This window comes from Manis javanica, chromosome 2, assembly GCF_040802235.1.
Source record: "Manis javanica isolate MJ-LG chromosome 2, MJ_LKY, whole genome shotgun sequence".
In the NCBI taxonomy this organism is placed as follows: Eukaryota; Metazoa; Chordata; class Mammalia; order Pholidota; family Manidae; genus Manis; species Manis javanica.
This window is the reverse complement of record NC_133157.1, coordinates 109,599,932-109,618,105: the sequence shown is the minus strand read 5'-3', so window position 1 is coordinate 109,618,105 and position 18,174 is coordinate 109,599,932. Positions and strand designations below refer to the sequence as shown.

The following is an 18,174-nucleotide window of genomic DNA, read 5'->3' as shown; positions in this document are numbered from 1 at the left end:
ATGCCTTAGCCTCTGCAAAGGATAATCCCCCCTGGTGATGACACCAGAAATCAGGATAGCAAAAATTGAAAGCCAATATTAAAAAAGACGCACATGGCCCCCAATGAAAGTTAATTCTACAACATAGAATAAATGTATTACTCCAGTTAAACGTTAAAGCTGGTTGTACCTGATGTCAAAGCAGCTGATCAAAAGCAATTAACCAGTTCATTTGACTGATTTATTTTTAAGTTGTCAACATTTTATTTTCCCTTTGTACTGTACAGCCACATCAATGGGGCAAGTAAAGTGGTACTTATCAAACTTCCAAGATCTGAATAAGGAAACATGCCTATGTAGAAACAATAGCACTTTTCCGTCCTTCACTCTAAGAAAGGGACCATCAGACCCCATTTCACAGGGTGGGTCTAAAGCTCGAGTGACCAGGAAGGCACAGCTCAGGGAGGAAGAGAAAGGACTGGAAAACCAGAGAGTCCTGGAACTTGACCGGCATCTTCATGCAAACAACATACTTGACAGGAGTCAAAGATACAGTTGGGTGAAGAAAGGAGAGACTATGACAACAGATAAGGATCTAAAATTCCATATCATCAAATACCAGCCCCCACAACTGTTCAGTTGTTGAAGCGTGTCTTCAGTACTGTGTTCTAGCAGCCCAAACTAAGACTAAGCTATTCCAGTAAGAATTATCCCATTAAATGTACATTTTTGTAGGGCTTCCAAACTTGGACCAAATTTACCAGCTCTGTCAGTTCAGTTCAAACAAATAGCTTATTTAGTCAAAATATTCACCTGACTATTCTTGATCAAATTCCCTTTTACTGGCTTAGGAAGACTTGGGATATGAAAATTACAAATTATTATTTTCTCCTCTCTCATTTGAAGAAGACATTAAACAACTTTAATGATTCAACAAGCCACAGGAATGTCTGAAGACCCTTTCCCTGAAAAGATGAATGATTGCATTTCAACAAATAGTACATATAATGTTTATAAAATTCCGTGAGAGTTTTATTGTCTAGAAGTTATCATTTCCCCCTGTTTTGATGGTGTTATTGGAGAAGAGAATAGATCTTATCCACTAACTATCCCTGGATGGGATTGTAATCAGCTGATACCACTGCCTGATATTTCAGGTTGTAATAACTTGGTTGTATCCACAGAGCTAGGATGTTAGCTGAGGACAAAAATCTTCCATGTCTGTGTCTGGTCCCCAGAAACATAGGGGAGAAAATCCAGCATCAGTCAAAGAAATTTTGCTGGCACATGGCAATACTGGTGTGGGAATGTCTGGATGTGACCTAGCAGGATCTCAGGTAGAGATGGATAAGCAGAAAAAAATTCTTAACTCATCTCTTCTCTTGATATTTGAAAACTTACATGACATTGTTTATTGGGGACTGGGGAGGAACCAATTAAATGAGCTACCAGAGAAAAGAGAATCATTCATGACTTTGACCAGGTCCTAAAACATTGGCATTCACTGGAAACATGATTTTAAGTAAGACAACTCATTTCACTGGATGCATTGTCGATCTAGGGATGAAACCATCATTATTTTGAAAGGATTTAATGAGTTGACATTATATAAAGCACTTAGCATATTACTTAGCACAGAGTAAGTATTAAATAAATGTTAGTTCTATCGCCACTGGCGGGGGGGAAAGGTAAATGAAGCAATCAGCTCTTCATTTCCTGTTCATTCTTTTCCCTACTCATCAGAGTTTTGCATGAACACAACCTGAAACTGTCAATTTTTATAATCATAGAATGTGAGGGCTAAAAGGGATGTTAAGAGCTCACTTGGCCTGATACCCATATTTGCCAAGTGGGAAAAACAGAACCAGAGACTCCCAAAGACTCAGGCAATCTAGAATGGGATCTAGCATGCTTTCTTCTAGACCCACTCAACCTTCTGAACCAGTTTCCTGGTTCCTTTCACATGATAACACATCAAATATGTATTAAACAGTTGATGATAAATCAAAGGGACCCACCTCACTCTGCATCTTCTGAGCCTCCTTTGAAGCTTGATATAATGGTGTCTCAATAAATTCAAGCATTGATTTCCCCTTATTTTTCTCATATTCTTCTTTGTACTTAACCTTCAGTGAAAAAAATATAAAAAGCATATAAAGCTCACAAGCCCTTATACAAAGAGCCAAGTAAAATAAATATGTCCAAAATTAGTCATCCTATTTTCTAAAGTCACATTATTCTGGCCATTTACGTTCATCATAGGGTTCCCTGTGGTTAATGACATTAATTACAAAAAAAGTAAACAGGTAATTATCTTTCAAGGGATAAAAATAACTTAGAACTACTATATAATATAGTTCTAAGATTTGTATGAAGTATTTAGATAGCTAGGATAAATAGATACATAGCATATATATGGGATTATATATGAATACACACACCGTGTACAAACTCACACATAGACAGAGACAGAGAGACAAAGAGAGAGAAAAAGAGAGAGAGAGATCCCTGTGGTCGCTTTGGATGTCTATCAGTAAATTATGAGCAAGAATGAAAACATAGGTGTGATTCTCTATCTTTCTGTCAAAGGGAATGTCCTCAGGAACCACTGAATTTTCCCATGGACATTGAGTAACACACAGAGCTTCTACTGCACTCTTTCAGTTTCCTTCTGCATATTTAAAAATGTCATATCATGAATTATTTATTTCAATTATACCCAATCTCCATCTTATTTCAGCTTATACAATGATTAATATTTTCTATTTCCTAATAACAAAAACTAGACTTACAGGTGTGTTTGGCTTTTTTTTAGCAATATACCTTTTTAAATTAAATTCACAGAAAAGTTTTGATCATGGATTCATTTCATCCAGAAATGTATTGTCATTAAAATTCTTGTTTAATAACTATTTTTAAAAATTGTTTCTTAAATTGTATAATAATAACAGTTTTAATGAGAATTAAATCTGAAAGCAATTTTTCAATACTTAGAATTTTGTGGCTGCAGGAAATATAACAGATTTAAAAATTCCTGTTTGTAGGCCTTTTTGTTTCAGATAGTATGATAGAGGGCTCAATAAAGTGTTTAAAGTATGATATGCTACATTAGGATAAAATTTTGTGGGAAAAATGATACGAAAATAATGCAAAGAGGAAAAAAAGTGTATTTCCAAACTTTAAAGGAGAGCTGGTTTTTATATTTTTAAATAGATGAAGGTGTGTATCTAATCATTGTGGAATTTATGTCCCATAGAACACATTTAAAAGAGTGATGTAAAATTTTATCCTAATAGGTGCTAGACTGACATCTTTTTCAACTACTGCAACTCACAAGTTAAAAAATTAGATAACTTTAAAGTGTGAGGATTTTTTTTAAATTTCTTTTAGTGAGTACATAGAATTTCATAGTTGAAAGGAACATTAATATAGAATACACTGGTAAGATAGTTTTCCCTTTTTAATAACACTTATAATTGAGAATTATAATAAACTTTGAAGCTGGAAAATTAATTTTGCAGCTCCAAAAGACAAATCAGCACACTATAAAAATTGAAGTCATCATGAGATTTGATCGTCATTTAATTGATATATTGCAAGTTTTGAATTGTAGGAAGTAACTGTTATTTTATGAAACAGCTTTGTTTCTAAACATGCTTCAAGCTTCCCCAACCCTATAAATCTAAAGAGAATAGTGTTTGAGATTTTCCAGAGCGATGTTCACTTTCTCAAAACGTATGTTCTTTTGAGTGGTGCACATTATTGGTCAAGGTGCGTGGCAGGTGTGGTTCCAGGGCCCGGAGGGGAGGGTGTGTTACCTGACTCTGGAGTGCGGCGTTGCCCTTATGGTACAGGTGTTCTGCAGCATCTGCGTCAAAATGATATGTTCCTTTGTTTTCCTCAAAAAGCTTTCTGTACTCTCGCTAAAGGAGAAGACATGAAAATAAATTCAGAAAAAAAGAAACTGATTAGAGCAACTAAGGCTTAGGAATGCAAAGTGAAAGACACAAGCCAATAAAAGCTGCAAAGTTGCAAAAGCTGCTCTCAGGTTCCCACCTGCAGTCACGGAGGAAAACCAGCAAGGCAAGACAGACCAGCTCCAGGCGGCCAGTGCGAACAGCATAGGAAACACCCAAGAGAAGCAGTAAATGCAACATACAAGACGCTCACGCCACTGGGGAGTGGCAACAGAAAGACCGGACTCATGTGAACCAGCAAGAGGGGTAAAATAAAGGCGATCTGTCTGGCTCTTACCCTTGAACAGAAATGAGTTTCATAGTGTCTACAAGAGAACGAAAGAAGGAACAGAGGACAGCAAAGCTGGAGGGAGGAAAGAAAAAGGTTGTACCCAAGGGCTCAGCCAGGAGGAAGGTTGGGGGGGCCACCAGGGACATGAGAGGGTGAGAAATAATTCCACTACTTTTCCTTAAGGAGAGAGGAGGAGGTGCCTGGGAGAAAAACTGAGGAATCTGGCACAGTCAGTTGAATTTTTAAGGTGAAGCAATTAGCCGAAGATTACTATGTAGACATAAAGACAAAAAAAGTGAATTTGGAAGCTCCCAGAGTGGGTAAGGAGGTCAAATCTGACAACTGTAGGACTCCAGGTAGAATAGGCAGTGGAACTGCTCAGGATTCTATCACTGGAGGTGGGACACCAAGATATTTTGCCATATTTGGAAAAGATTTTTAGAGATAAATGGTAACCCACAAAGATTCATGGCCACAGAGCCTTAAGCTCAAGTTGGTTGGTCCACAGGCAGTGAGGACGGCTGAGAAATGGCAACACTGTGCAGAGTGGAGAAAGCGGTGAGCATAAAAGAGCCAGTCATAACAGAACAGACACTGGGGTCTCAGCAGCTGCCCAGCCCTTTGCGGGGGAAATGGAAGAAGGCCCAGTGCCGGAGGTGGGAAGCCTGGGAGGAAGCCCAGGACTGCTGGTCCCTGGGGGCAAGGGAACAGCCACTGGGTGCTCTCAGTTGTTACAGACATGTATCTCCCAAAACTCTAACCAGAATCAAGTAGGTTTGATGAAAGCACTCACAAAGTAAATCTTGAATAAAGAGAGCAAGTTCTAAACTTTGGCCTCTCTGCAAATTAAAAGAAGAAAAAAACTAATCTCAAGGGTAACAATATACTTAGAGACTTTATAAGTTAATTCGAAGTTATTTTATAACATGTATTAATAAAATAATCACAAACCAAATGTAACATGCTAGGACATATTCCAGGTTGTTAAAATCGAGAACTAATAAAGCCTAGGATATGATGCCTGAATAATGGATGTATGTACTAAGAGAAATTCAATAAATACCCTCTCCAATCAATGATCTATTTCAGTTATAGAGAATTTCAGAAACGCCTATAAAAAAACAAGAAACAAAACCAATTTGAACTACGATTGCAGTTTTCAATACTCGCTATTATTTATATAATAATCTCTGTTGCCTCCTAGTGGTAGTTAGAGTAATAAACAATATGTATTTTAAGCTTATGCAAAGTTATAAAAGAAACTGAATGCTATTAGGGCTCTCTATTAGGGTTCTATTTTTCCAGGGAAACTATTGCCTCAAAAAGTCTATTACTATGGCTGTCCAAACACATAAACATTAATTTCATGCTACCACACTACACATTAAATTTTTTTTAAATTATGATTTACACCGAAGACATTTAGAGGTCTTTAAAAAACAGCCATTCATAACAAACTGACAACTAGTTTTGGTAGAATGTCTGTTTATTAAGCATTCTTCTGTTTAATCTTCTACTAAAATTAGGTTGCCTTCATAAATCAACAAAATTCCAATTATCTCTACATTAAAATTTTTAAAAAGGCAATTCTACATACAATAAATTTGAGCCAATGTATTGTCATACGACTTAAATAAGTAGACACTCCAGAGTAATACATTTATTGAGTCTTAAGTTTTCTCTCCCACAAAGTAATCACTCAGTCACAAGTTTTTGATGGGGGAAAAAAAAATCTATAGTCTAGGCCAAAGCACCACCTGAACAGAGACTTAAAGTTTATAAATAGTATATAAAATAATGTACAAAATGTATATAATTATATAAAATGTAATATATGACTTTTCCACTTTTTTTCTCTTGAAGAGATGATAGAAACAATTTATATTAAAAGATTATTTTTCACCATTACACAATAAAGGTCAATATTCTTGAAAAGAAATATTGCCTATGAGTGGCATGCATTCTCTAACCACCAAATTCTTTAAATTACCACCATGATATTTTCCCTGGCTTATTTGCACATGAATACTCATGTCCTTAAGAAATTTAACCCAAGTATGGATGAGGAATAGGCAAGAGGAAAATGTCACCATAGTGATCAAACTTGGGTGTCAAAGACTGGACAGTGGAGAAAGCAGCAGGCTCAGAGAATAGAAACATAGATTTTTACACACAACCCTATGAGTCATGGAGGAAAATGTGAAACTGAAAAAGAGCTGCTTGAGGAACAGAGGAATGTGTGAGAGGAGCAGGGCTGAGCCCTGGAATGGCAGGACAGCGTTAAAGAAGTGTCCTGAGCTGGGTCTGGTTCCGCGCCTGACAGCCTCAAAGCTCCCCTGCCTGCTCAATAGATGGGAAAGAACCATGGACTGCTCTTCCTCTGACGTCCAGTGATAAAAACTCATCAACTAATGAATTCATTAATTTAGAACTTTCTGCAATTATTTACACACAGAATACATTTTAAGAAGGACAGCACCAGTGGGGGTGGAGAAAGGGATTACAGTACAATGAACAGAAGTTTCCATATCTCAGGGCCAAATGTAGACCTTTTCAAACCTGAACTAACGCTGAGTCTTATCATTTAATAATCTGGGAAGCAGATTTTGACTACAGCTTTTTAAACTCATGACAGTGGACACACCTCCTGAAGACTATGTTCATTTTTTTCATATTCCTTGCTGCATACTTTTCCACCTGATCGGTACCTGGCCCAAAGGAGAAATTCAATAAATCTGGACAATTTTGAGTGAGTGGGTAATTATTAAAATAAGCTTAGAAATAACCTGAGGTCAAATTTGAGTTCATCATCAGCATGGGACATTCTGAGGTGGAGTGGAGGCTCAGGTGAGCCGGGGTTACCACTTAGGAGAGTTGGTGAGATCAGGGCCCAGATGCACCAAGAGGCTCAGGTGAGCCAGGGTTACCACTTAGGAGAGTCGGTGAGATCAGGGCCAGGACGCACCAAGTGCATGGAACATTGTCCAGAAGGTGAGTTTTGATGGAATGACCACTTAGCAGTGTACACAGATATTTTCAGCAGGATATGAAGAAATGACCCTCCCCTCCTAGCTGCACTGAAGGAAACATGGAAACCTCCATGGGACTCAAAGTGTAGTATCAATGCAAATGGTTTTAGGATTTATTTTCAGAGAAAATACAAAATAACCTAAGACAGGGTTTTATGTTACAGAGCACAATTAAATACCAGACCCTCTGCTCTGGTCTGCATAAAACGAAAGGTCTCTGACTTAAGCCTGGCCTTCAAGTGGCTTCAACTTAAGAGAGAGGAAGGGAAGAAGAAAGGCAGAAAGAACACTGCCAGCAGCACTAGGAAGTGTGTTGTTCAGGAAGAGAGCTTGCATTCAAGAGATATTAAAGAGCTAGCAAGAACCCCCTTGCAAAGCCACAGCTTTGGTGGGGGTTGAAGCGAGCAGACCACTACTTTTCAATGGATTAGTTGTTACGGGAGGAGTGACATAAGGCACGTCTACAGAAGCATGTGTGCTCATGAGCGCTGCAGGCATTCCGACAGGCCCACCGGCCAGGCACCTACAGCTGCTCCAACAACACACTTACTCTGCTGACCATTTTGCTGGTTCTCAAAGCATGGTCTAGAAACAAGTTTGGGAGATTCGAAACCGGATCATGCATACCGTCAATGTTTTTCTTGTACTTCACCTATGAAAATAACACGGAGCAAAATACTTTTCAGAAGAAAACATATTGCTTTTGCATTATCACCATTACTACTTCTAACACATCAATAACTATTTCGTGGTGAACTGATGGACAAATTTACAAGTAGCCACTAGATGGTGCTCATTTACTACTATTGAGTTTAAAAAGTTACTTCTTGGGAGTTACAAATATTTTGCTAATTGCTTTCACTGTTTACATATTCAGAGTGATGTTAACAGAATCAAGTAATTTTAACAGAAATTCTGTTTCCAAAACATACAGGGAGTAAAATTTATTCTTTAGAATAAAGAAATATCACTGTATTTTAATTATGCTTTGTGGTGTTTTTAGGGCTTTGGGCATTTTTTATCCTGTTGTCATATAGACCTTTTTATTTTTTTTTACAAAATGCTTTGCAAATAGAATAATATTAGTAATCATAATAAAATTTCAATAGAAAATATATTGAGCACTTACTGTGGGCCAAACACTTCCCTAAACATGTCATATGTATTAAGTGTTTAATAGCCATGACAACCTTAGGAGGTAGGTTAAATATCCCCATTTCACAGACAAGAAAACTAAGGAACAAAGAAGAAGGTGTCATTTTAGGAGGTGCAGCAGGATTCAAAACGAGGAGATCTGATTTTAAGCCCTGCACTTTCAGCACTACGCTCTAGGTTCCTTTAAGTATATCCAACTGTATTTGCTTTACATTTTTACACATAAACCAAATAAAAAGAAATCATTCTGATATTCCCAGTGGTCCTAAAAGACAGAAATGTCCATTTCAATTGTTGACTAGCAAACACAAATAACAGTAACTTCTAAATATTAATGAAAATCAGATGTATTGAGACGTCAGGATATGACAGGAGCTGAAAGGCCCACATGATCTAACAAAGCAGAACTGCTGAACTAACAGGACAACAATAGTTCATCTTGATACTTGAAAAGGTTCCCTACACATCCTTCCACTATAGCAAAGTAATCCATTTTTTTCCATGTTTCCCTTTTTATACTAGGCCTAATTCAAACAAAAATTTAAGGCGTCTTTTCCTGTAAGTTGAAACTTGACTACTTTTGAAGACATGAATTGAAAATAAATCTTATGAAGCAGTATTTCACAGCATTTTCATAAGGGATAAGAAAGAAATTGCCAGCCACCACAAGTACAATTTCTGAAATTTCATTTTGATAAACTACCATGTACCAGGAGGTACTTTACAATAAGCCTCATTTCACAGGCATAATTACATGAATTAACTATTGTCATAACCGCCAATTAATGATACTACCCACCACTTTTCTGTAAAACTCTGTAATCTACTTCTACTCATGAAAGATATAATAGTTTTATTAGTGATATTATTCCTATTTATTAACTAGTCATCAGTAACCATTAATGGTAAATTACAATAGTACATTTTTCTTAAAAAGCTTCAGGACACTATGTTTCAGTATTTTCAACTAAAATGACTTGGAAATTACATGATCTTGATTAAGTATCAGTAATTACAACACAGCTGATTCTGAAAAAGCAAGAATCAAAAGATTTGAAAATAATTTTCTATGAATTCCAAGTTGTGAGGCACAAAGTGACTTACATTGCTCGCCAGTGCAGTAGCAAGCTGACTTTGCCTAAAAGAAGCACTTTCCAGGGGATTGTACTGATGTTTTTTGTCCTTCATTTCATTATCAAATTTTTCTTTGTATTTAATCTGTCATAAAAGAAAAAACAGGATGAATTAAATGGCACATTTATCTTTATGCTTTCAAAATAACACATTTGCTTTTTAATTCTATCACATAAAAGCTACTTTCAAAAAATAGTAGCAAAGTTTAAGTTCCTGATATTTTCTCCTTTATAAAACTTAATTAGGCATAAAAAGTTTTTGATTAAAAAACCCTCTACTTGACCATTGATCTTAAATACAATTAGGCATGAATTCAAATCCTATTAACAAGAATTACGCACTAAGATCTCAGGATTTTTAAATATTGGTTTCCATTTCTGCATTCCTATAATCTATGATCAATTAGATATTGAGAACACAACCGAACTAAGTCTACCACATTTAGAACATGGATTCTAAGCCCCAGAAGGTGAAATAGAATTTTCCTGAGGGAATTATTCCACTTACAGGACATGATTTGTACTATGGTTTTTCTTGATTCTCATTCATTCAAAAATGTAATTATATTTTCTGAAATGTCCTGGGTTGATTTAATATCATTTTTTATTCTTCTGCTTTAACTTCACATTGTATTCAGCAGCAAAATTATCTCTAATATTGACATTGAATTATTTTTTCTCTCTCTGTTTTACAGTCTTACAGCAACCAAAGAAAGATTTACAAACTTATCCAATAGAACTCTACTTTTCTCCATGGACAGAGAAATATGTGAATGTATGCCATGATAACTAACTGGAATACAGATATAAGTTGTTTACCAAAAAAAATTTTTTAAATAAAAGAACAGCTACTCAAATCTTACATCCCCTTTGATTTCCTATAGCTAGGAAAGAATGCAAAAACCTCAAAAGCAAAAGTAAGCTGTTTTGTTCTAACACTTTTACAGTATTTCACTTCTTACAATATTTTGTTTTCTTACAACATTCTCATAAGGCACCTGTATTCATATATCTTTAGGCTTTGTCTTGAACAAAACTGTATTAAAAAGCGATCTGGGTGGTGGGGACTTGATAATGGGGGGAATCTAGTAACCACAATGTTGCTCATGTGATTGTATATTAATGATACCATAATAAAAAAAATTTTTTTAATAAAAAGCAATCTGGGGATGGCTCACGTTATCTGTTTTAATCAAGTGTGTATTGGGCGAGGGTCTCCCTTGGGAACACATGACTGGGACCTATGGAGGTTAGCTAGTGAAAATCTTGGCAGGAATACAACATTTGGAAAATATTTCAAGATGGTTTATAAGAAATATTTTCTGTTGATGTTTCATTTGCAAATAATAATTTTATGATATTCACCTTCCCTTATAAATTCAAGAAAATACTCATTTATTCTAATTAATTGGTAGGGCCACTCTAAAACATGAAAAACTGATTTTTTAAAAATTATTTTATGCCCTGATATGAGGGACAACATCACCAATGACAGATCTCATTCACCACTGCCCACAGTAGCTGGCACCCAAAGCAAGGGTTTCCCTACCTGGTCCTCCTCTAAACACACAATTCCACCACTTTTGCACCTTCTATATCCTCTGCTAGGCACTATGGGTTTGCATCAAGTGTTCTTTTGATTATTCACATTTGCCAACCTCAGGCACCATGAGTGTCTTTGTTACATATCAGCTAAGTGGCAAAAATAGGTTATATCGTCTTTGAGCAGAGAATGCCCATCGTACCTTTGCAAATCCTGTAGTTCTCAGAATAGTTACACCAGGCACAGAGACAACAGAGAGAGAGTGTTCCTTGGAAATTAACTTGACAGGTTCTCACCTGCTGTTAAACCTGGCATTTGCTCTTCTCACCAAAAGCTATAGTTCTGCAAAACAACAGTCCATCCACATTGTACTGATTCCTTCTTTCCTCTACTTTTTAAAAATGGAGCCTGGGCCAAGTTCCTACCTGAGGCTGAGAATGCTGGTATGATCAACAATTAGCAAAGCTTTTGTACACGTGAACATAGGGTTTTATGTCTCCATTACCTTTTTGGGTTCAATCCGACAGAACTCACTTTACAGGTAAAAGGGAGTATTCTGCCACCTACAATCTCATTCTCAACTTGTCACCAGGCAGGCTTTACTCTACACACCATCAGCACTGCCTTGTTCTGCCCTCCCTCTCACAGTGCTTCTGGGGCCATCTAGCTCTTTCCTTCCTGTATCCACCCCTGGCTTGGGGCATTCCTGAAACATTTCCCTTCTATGCATTTGCTTGCTCCTGTATTCACAATGTGTCATTAGTTCAGGAGCAAGCGAATACATGACCTCCAAAGTGGTCACTAAAAATCAGAAACTACACTTCCTGCCCTTTCAATTGAAATACATTTGAAAATACAAATGGAACGTACAAATGAATTTCATCCCAGAAGTCCTATATATTCATCTGCCCAGTTTTCCCCTTCTCCAGGGAGTTTATAGACCAAGAGATGAGCAAGAATGTCAGGAAAAATAAAGAAAATAGATACAATGTAACTTGTAAGTTACAATCTGCTTAAGTATCTGGTCATTCAGTTGCTAAATGACTTGAGTTTTTTTCTTTTTTAAAATCTTTCTAAAAATGCAGGTAGAATCAAATGGTAGGATTTTTGGTGATAGAATTTGAAATATGAAAACAAAAAGCTCAAAAAAACAAAACTTTCTTCTGAAGATTATCAAATAATATCATGAAAGAATGAATTTAAGAGCCAACTCTAAGGACTAATGTTACTATCCTGGCTTCATTCTGTGCATGAATTCCTGTAAAAATGTACGGTTGAAAACTATTCTGTATATCTACAGTCAGATTATTCCTGTGAAAGTGTCCCTATGGGCCAGATGGCACTTTAAGTGCTTGCCTTTCGGCGGCTCCTTTAGCCCCTGACACCAAGCACGGGTGCGGGACGCTGCCATTGCCATCTCAGAGACGAGGAAACCGCAGAGGGAGAAATGAAGCAATTTTTGTCGGAGGTCCCTCAGCTAGCAAGTGGCAGAACCAGGAGTTTACCCCGCGCAGTCCTACCTCACAGCCCATTTTCTTTTTCTCTCATCCGTACTGTGGACTGCTCCTCTAGAATCTGCTATTCTCCTATCTTTGCCCCAGGAAAGGCTGAAACTGCAAGAAGTCAGCTGGCTGTGTTGGAAATCTAAAGCGGCACCAGAAGAGCTGCCAAGCATGTTTCAGTATTAGCCTTTGCTCTGCAGCAGGTGTTACTTGGAATGTAAAGAGCTTGGAGTCACAGCCCAGTCTCTGCCCCTGGAAGAGAATCCTGGCCTCTTCGACTATCAGCAGCCTCCCAAGTCACAAAGCCATTTTACAGTAGAAGCGCCTTCTGAACCGAAAGACAGGAGACACACTTCCATGGAGGCATCTCTCACTTAGCCCTTCTCTGCTCATTTTCACCTCACAGTCGGCAAGCCTTTACAGATTTTTTTCAAATTCCGGACATTCCGCGTGTGGAGTGTGGCAAGAACATCTTAGAGGGCCTCCGGGACTTCCGTTCCTTGCGAAGCCAGCCTCTACTGCACTGTTGCCACATTAGCCTTCCTTTAATAGTGTCTTCTTCACAATGGTTCTCTGCTCAAAATGTCCCACAATAATTCACTTCTTACCTGAAAACCCATTTCTGAGCCCCTTGAGAGATGTAAGTTAAAAAAGTGAGAAACACTACTGGGGAGTCTTTTTCTGAATTCAGCTCTAAAAATGTTCCCTGGAATAATTACATTCCAAAATTCCTTTTTCTTTTTTACCTCTTCTTTTATAGAACACATTATTCCTATCCTGCTCTGTAAATATGCCTGTAGTCCATATGAACACAACACTGGCCCTTTTATCATCAAGCAGCATCTAAACTCCCCCAAATTCCCGTGCGTGTTCACGACTCGCATCGCCGTGCTGGAGCCTCTGCTGTCAGCCCTCATCGCCGCTGTGCTGCATGTTCCCGGCCTTCATTTGGGGTCCTCCCCTGAACAGAGATTTTTCTCCCTTTAAATCCAACTTGCCACAAAGCTACCTCTTACCCAAAACCTTTCTAACTACTCAATCCTTGCCGACATCCTTCTCCACACTCACAGGATGTGATGTGTATAAATACTTTATTGGCATTATATATTATAAATCTGAGCAACTTTTACAATGTTTACTGGCTTTTTGTTTGCTCTTCTGTGAATTGTCTCTTCACCGCCTTGCTCATCTTTCTACGGGGCTGTTAGTCTGTTTCTTTTCGGTATTAAAGAACTTGTGTATATCCTAAAGAACTTGTTGAATATCCAAATATTTCAACACCTCTTATCTTCTTTCTGTATTTAAAAAACCCTCTCCCAGGCACTTTCTTCTCCACATAAAAATCTAACTTGCCTGATTTATTCAAATATTTACTTTTATTCAAAGTTTTTAAAATCCTATTTGGATTCTAATTGGAACTGCACGGAATTTTTGAAATTAATTTTGGAAGAATTAACACTTTTACGATATTGAGTGTTGAAACTCCAGAGCCAAGAGCATAATAAATCTTTTTATCTGTTCAGACATTATTTTATGTTAAGTTAGATTTAATAGTTTTCCTCACATGGCACCATTTTGAAATGTAATTCAATTAACAATTTTGCAACTTGAGGGATGGACATCTTCAAAGTTGAAAATACCACAAAAGAATAAAAATTACTCTTTGATGTCATTATTATGGACTTTGCAAATACTGTCTTTTTCCATTGAAAGAGTTTTAAATCTTTATATGGTCAAGTACACCTAACTATTTTTTTTGTATCTTCTGGATCTGCAGTCTTATTCAAGAACAACTCAGTTATCCCTGTGTGATATATATAATCTCCTGGATTTTCTTTTAAGATTTTTAAATTATTTTATTGTTGACATTCATATCTTTAATCCATCTGGAAATCATCATGTAAATAGTTTAAGATTCAGGTCCAATGTCATTTTCCCCCTGATGGATGGCCAGTTATGTCAGCACCATTTTTTTAACTCAACCAACTTTTTCTCATTGACTTGAACCAACATATTTATCACATATTAAATTCTTCTGCCTACTGGGATCCATTTCAGGATCCCCTATTCTAGCCTACTGAGTATTTTATCTCTTGCTATACTAATCCCATATTGATTAAATTTCAGTGGTTTTGTATTAAGTTCTGGTAACTCATGTAAGTTCTTCATTACTGGTCTTCATTTTCATACTTTTAAAAGACTATATTCTCAGGCATTTCCTTTCCATTCAAACTCTAAGATCACTTATCCATACTTTTAAAAAAGTCTGTTGAATTATAATTGAAATTGCATGACATATATTAATTCTGGGATAACTGAAATTTTTTATCTATTGAAACTTTCAGCCAAAAATATGTCATGTCTTCACACTTTCTCAGATCTTGTTATGTTCTTTAATAAGATTTCAGTTTTCTTTATTTACATCACCTCTTTTCATCACCTCTTTTTTATTTGATGATTGAACTAAAGCACTTAAAATTTGCAAAAATTGATATTTTATTACTAAGTTAAAAGTTGTATGTATAGAAATCTAATAATCGATCTAATCTACCCTAATTCAATTGGCTATTGCTGAATTGTAGAAATTCTAGAAAATGCAAAAACATGGCAAAACTCACTGAAGAAGGTTTTGAATCAGGAAATGAGAAAACTTGGTTTTATGCTTAAAACTGGACTTACTCTATCCCTTACTGAAATTTATAATTATTGAAACCCTATCTGAAATGGTTTCAGAAATATTATCTCTGTATATTTTTGCAATTAAAGATTATTATCTAAAATGAAATATTTCCCTATGCTGCTAGTAACAAAATCTCTGAATAAAGTCATTGTAAAATCATCACTAGAGTCTTACTTGACTAGAAAGTTTAGAAGCTTCCACAGCATGTTCAAAATCTGGTCTTCCAATTACAGCCGGCTCTTTACTCATTACTCCTTGCCCTTTCTTGTATTCTGCCTAAAACAAATAAATAAGAAAATGTTAAATATTTCTACTCTTCAATGAAGAATTACCTTGATATTACCCCAAAAAAAATATAATAGGCCTTCAGCCCATAAAAAATATTCCTTACAATTCACCAAATATTAAAATGTTGACTGCTAAAATAGAAACTGATTTTATAGTGTGGTTATTTAAATAAACGCAACTTTTTTGAAGTAAAATAATTACTAAGTTTGAGTTTATGTATCTAGTCACTATCATCATTGGGTTCATGTATACACACTAAAAAAGAAATTAGGAGAAAGTGCTGGATAATTAAGACCCTGCATTCTGCATGGAGATAGCTTTTATGGCTTTGTTTAGTTTTGAGAACTGATTGAACCCTGTTTGGTTATCATGCAGTTGAATGTAGTCAATAGCTATTTATTTTTAAGGTGAGTATAGCCTATGTTATTCAAATATTTGGTTCAAGGGAAGTCATCATTTTTAACCAGGGTGTAAGTTATGTTAAAATAAAAAGATATTAAATGAGAAGGATATAGTAGAGAAGATAACTAGTAGCCATAATTTGTAGAAAATGTTCAAGGGTAAAATGGCAGAAAGGAATCTACACAATTAACAGCAACAAGCTGGGAACAAAGTCAAGTGAAGTTCTTTGGGACAGGGAAAAATGAGGATTATAGGGGACCAGATAACTGATAAACTTGACTTCCAGGCTGAGACATTTGAATGTTATCTTATTCCCCAACAGTACTTCTTTTTTCTAAAAGAATGATAATGCTAGCCACACTCAAACTGAGTTAGGGCAGCTTCTGCATATATCTGAATAATTTACATAGTCAAATAATTCAGATTTTGAAAATTGAGATATCTTTAATCCAGACTGATTAATTTCACTAATTAAATGAACTATCCAACTATAAAGTTTTGAACTTTATCCTCCTGAAAAAGTAAAAAATCATTTCTGCTCAAGAGAAGAAAAAGAGATTACATTGCTTATGATTTTGGAGATCTGTGTTGCCATCTTGATGTCCGGTCTGTTGAGCTCCGCACTGTACATATGGGTGTCCTGCACATCTTTCCTATAAGAAATCTGATCAAAGACACAGTTTTGATTGAAAAAGAGAAATTAACAACTTCATATAGCTACTGGCCTCAATGTCCATAACATCATTTATCCTCACCATAATCATCTTAGAGAGCCCACTGACCATAAATTCTCTCTCTGAATGTTTTATGCACAACATTCATTTGGATAGATATATTCTCTTTACTCTACCCATGCCTCACTAACATTATTGCAGATGAACTGAATTTATATAACATGAGGAATGTGAGTTCAACTCTTCCTGGTTCAGCATAAAACCAACCTTATAGGATTTTATATATACCACCCTCATAAGCATGTCATTGTGTATAGATGTGTATGTGCCTAGTCACATACAGAATATCCTCATTAAGGGCTTTAACTTGCCCATCACACAGTCTCAACCCCCAGTGGATGCAGAAGCCCCAGCACATGAATATAGAAAATAATTTCCAGGGTAAGGGTATGTGAAGCTCTGTAACCTGCCAGCTGTCAACCTCCCAACCACACCCTTCTCTTTCTTTTCTGTCCAGACTCTTAAAATGCCCATGTCTCTGGTACTAAGAGGTTTTTTTTTTTTATCTAGTAAATATCATTGCAGCATTATCCTCCAAAAGTAAGCACGTTAACGGACATTCTTCCCCTGAATGCACATTAGATATAATCAAACCAAGGTGTGGAAAAGAGAAACTTAAAGAGAAAAATATGCATAAATTTTGCCAGACATACTTTATATGATAGTGGTCATTAAGATCAACTTTACTGATAAATGGGAGAAGAGATAAGAAGTGAACTGGCAGTATGTCTGATGGCCAACATCACACCTGTCTGTCCACTTCTCTGTTTCTTGAGCTCAGTTAGGAGCAGAAGAAATATCTATCTATTTGCCAGACATAATTCTATTTGGCCATGTCACCTGGGGCTGGTAGACTTGTCCATTATATTAGAGTCTTTTAAAGTTATAAAGGTGAAGTAGTGGTCATTTTTTTAACTCATCTTCATTTCTCAAGGCACAGAAAAGTAGAACACAGAAATGTGCAACTACATAGTGATACCAAAATGCAGAATTAATTATATTTGTACAAAACAAACATCTTTAATGTTCCCTTCCGACTTTCTGCAACAGCATTATCTGGGGTACTTACTAAAAATTTAGGTTCCTGAGGACCATCCTTGACCCTCTATTGAATTTAGGCAAATGGGGTTCACGAATCTGACTTTTTCAGTGATACCTTGTCTTTTTTCCCATCTTGCGAGTTAAAAACCTTTGTACTTTCTAACTTCTTTCATAAATAGTATCAGGTGTAAGAAATGGTAATGTATTAATATTTCAATAGGCTCCCAATGCATTATATTATTTTATTTCAATGAAATATTTATATACATTTCTATTTACTCTTTTAAGATCTCGCAGTGGCCTCCCCACCAAGATTAGTTTTTAAACTATGTTTATAATCATGAATCTGTCTCATACATGAGCACAGCTTAAATAGGATTAACATCATTTCAGCAAGAACATGTTTCTCCAATATTTCTATTTTCATAGGCTTTACCTTA

General features: G+C 36.3%; 1 protein-coding gene across 16 annotated transcripts in view; it reads right to left on the bottom strand.

Moving 5' to 3' along the window:
* Positions 1-18,174, bottom strand: part of NEBL (nebulette) — a 325,606-nt gene that overhangs the window by 59,021 nt on the left and 248,411 nt on the right. For 13 of the 16 annotated variants that reach the window (XM_037006049.2, XM_037006047.2, XM_037006052.2 and 10 more), the window contains 6 exons: positions 16,522-16,623; positions 15,444-15,545; positions 9,516-9,629; positions 7,807-7,908; positions 3,798-3,902; positions 1,998-2,105 (listed from right to left, as the gene is read on the bottom strand). The exons of the other annotated variants lie outside the window; for them this stretch is intronic. In XM_037006049.2, the coding sequence (XP_036861944.2) occupies positions 1,998-2,105; positions 3,798-3,902; positions 7,807-7,908; positions 9,516-9,629; positions 15,444-15,545; positions 16,522-16,623 (633 nt within the window). The remainder of the gene's footprint in view (positions 1-1,997; positions 2,106-3,797; positions 3,903-7,806; positions 7,909-9,515; positions 9,630-15,443; positions 15,546-16,521; positions 16,624-18,174) is intronic. 16 annotated transcript variants of the gene reach the window in all.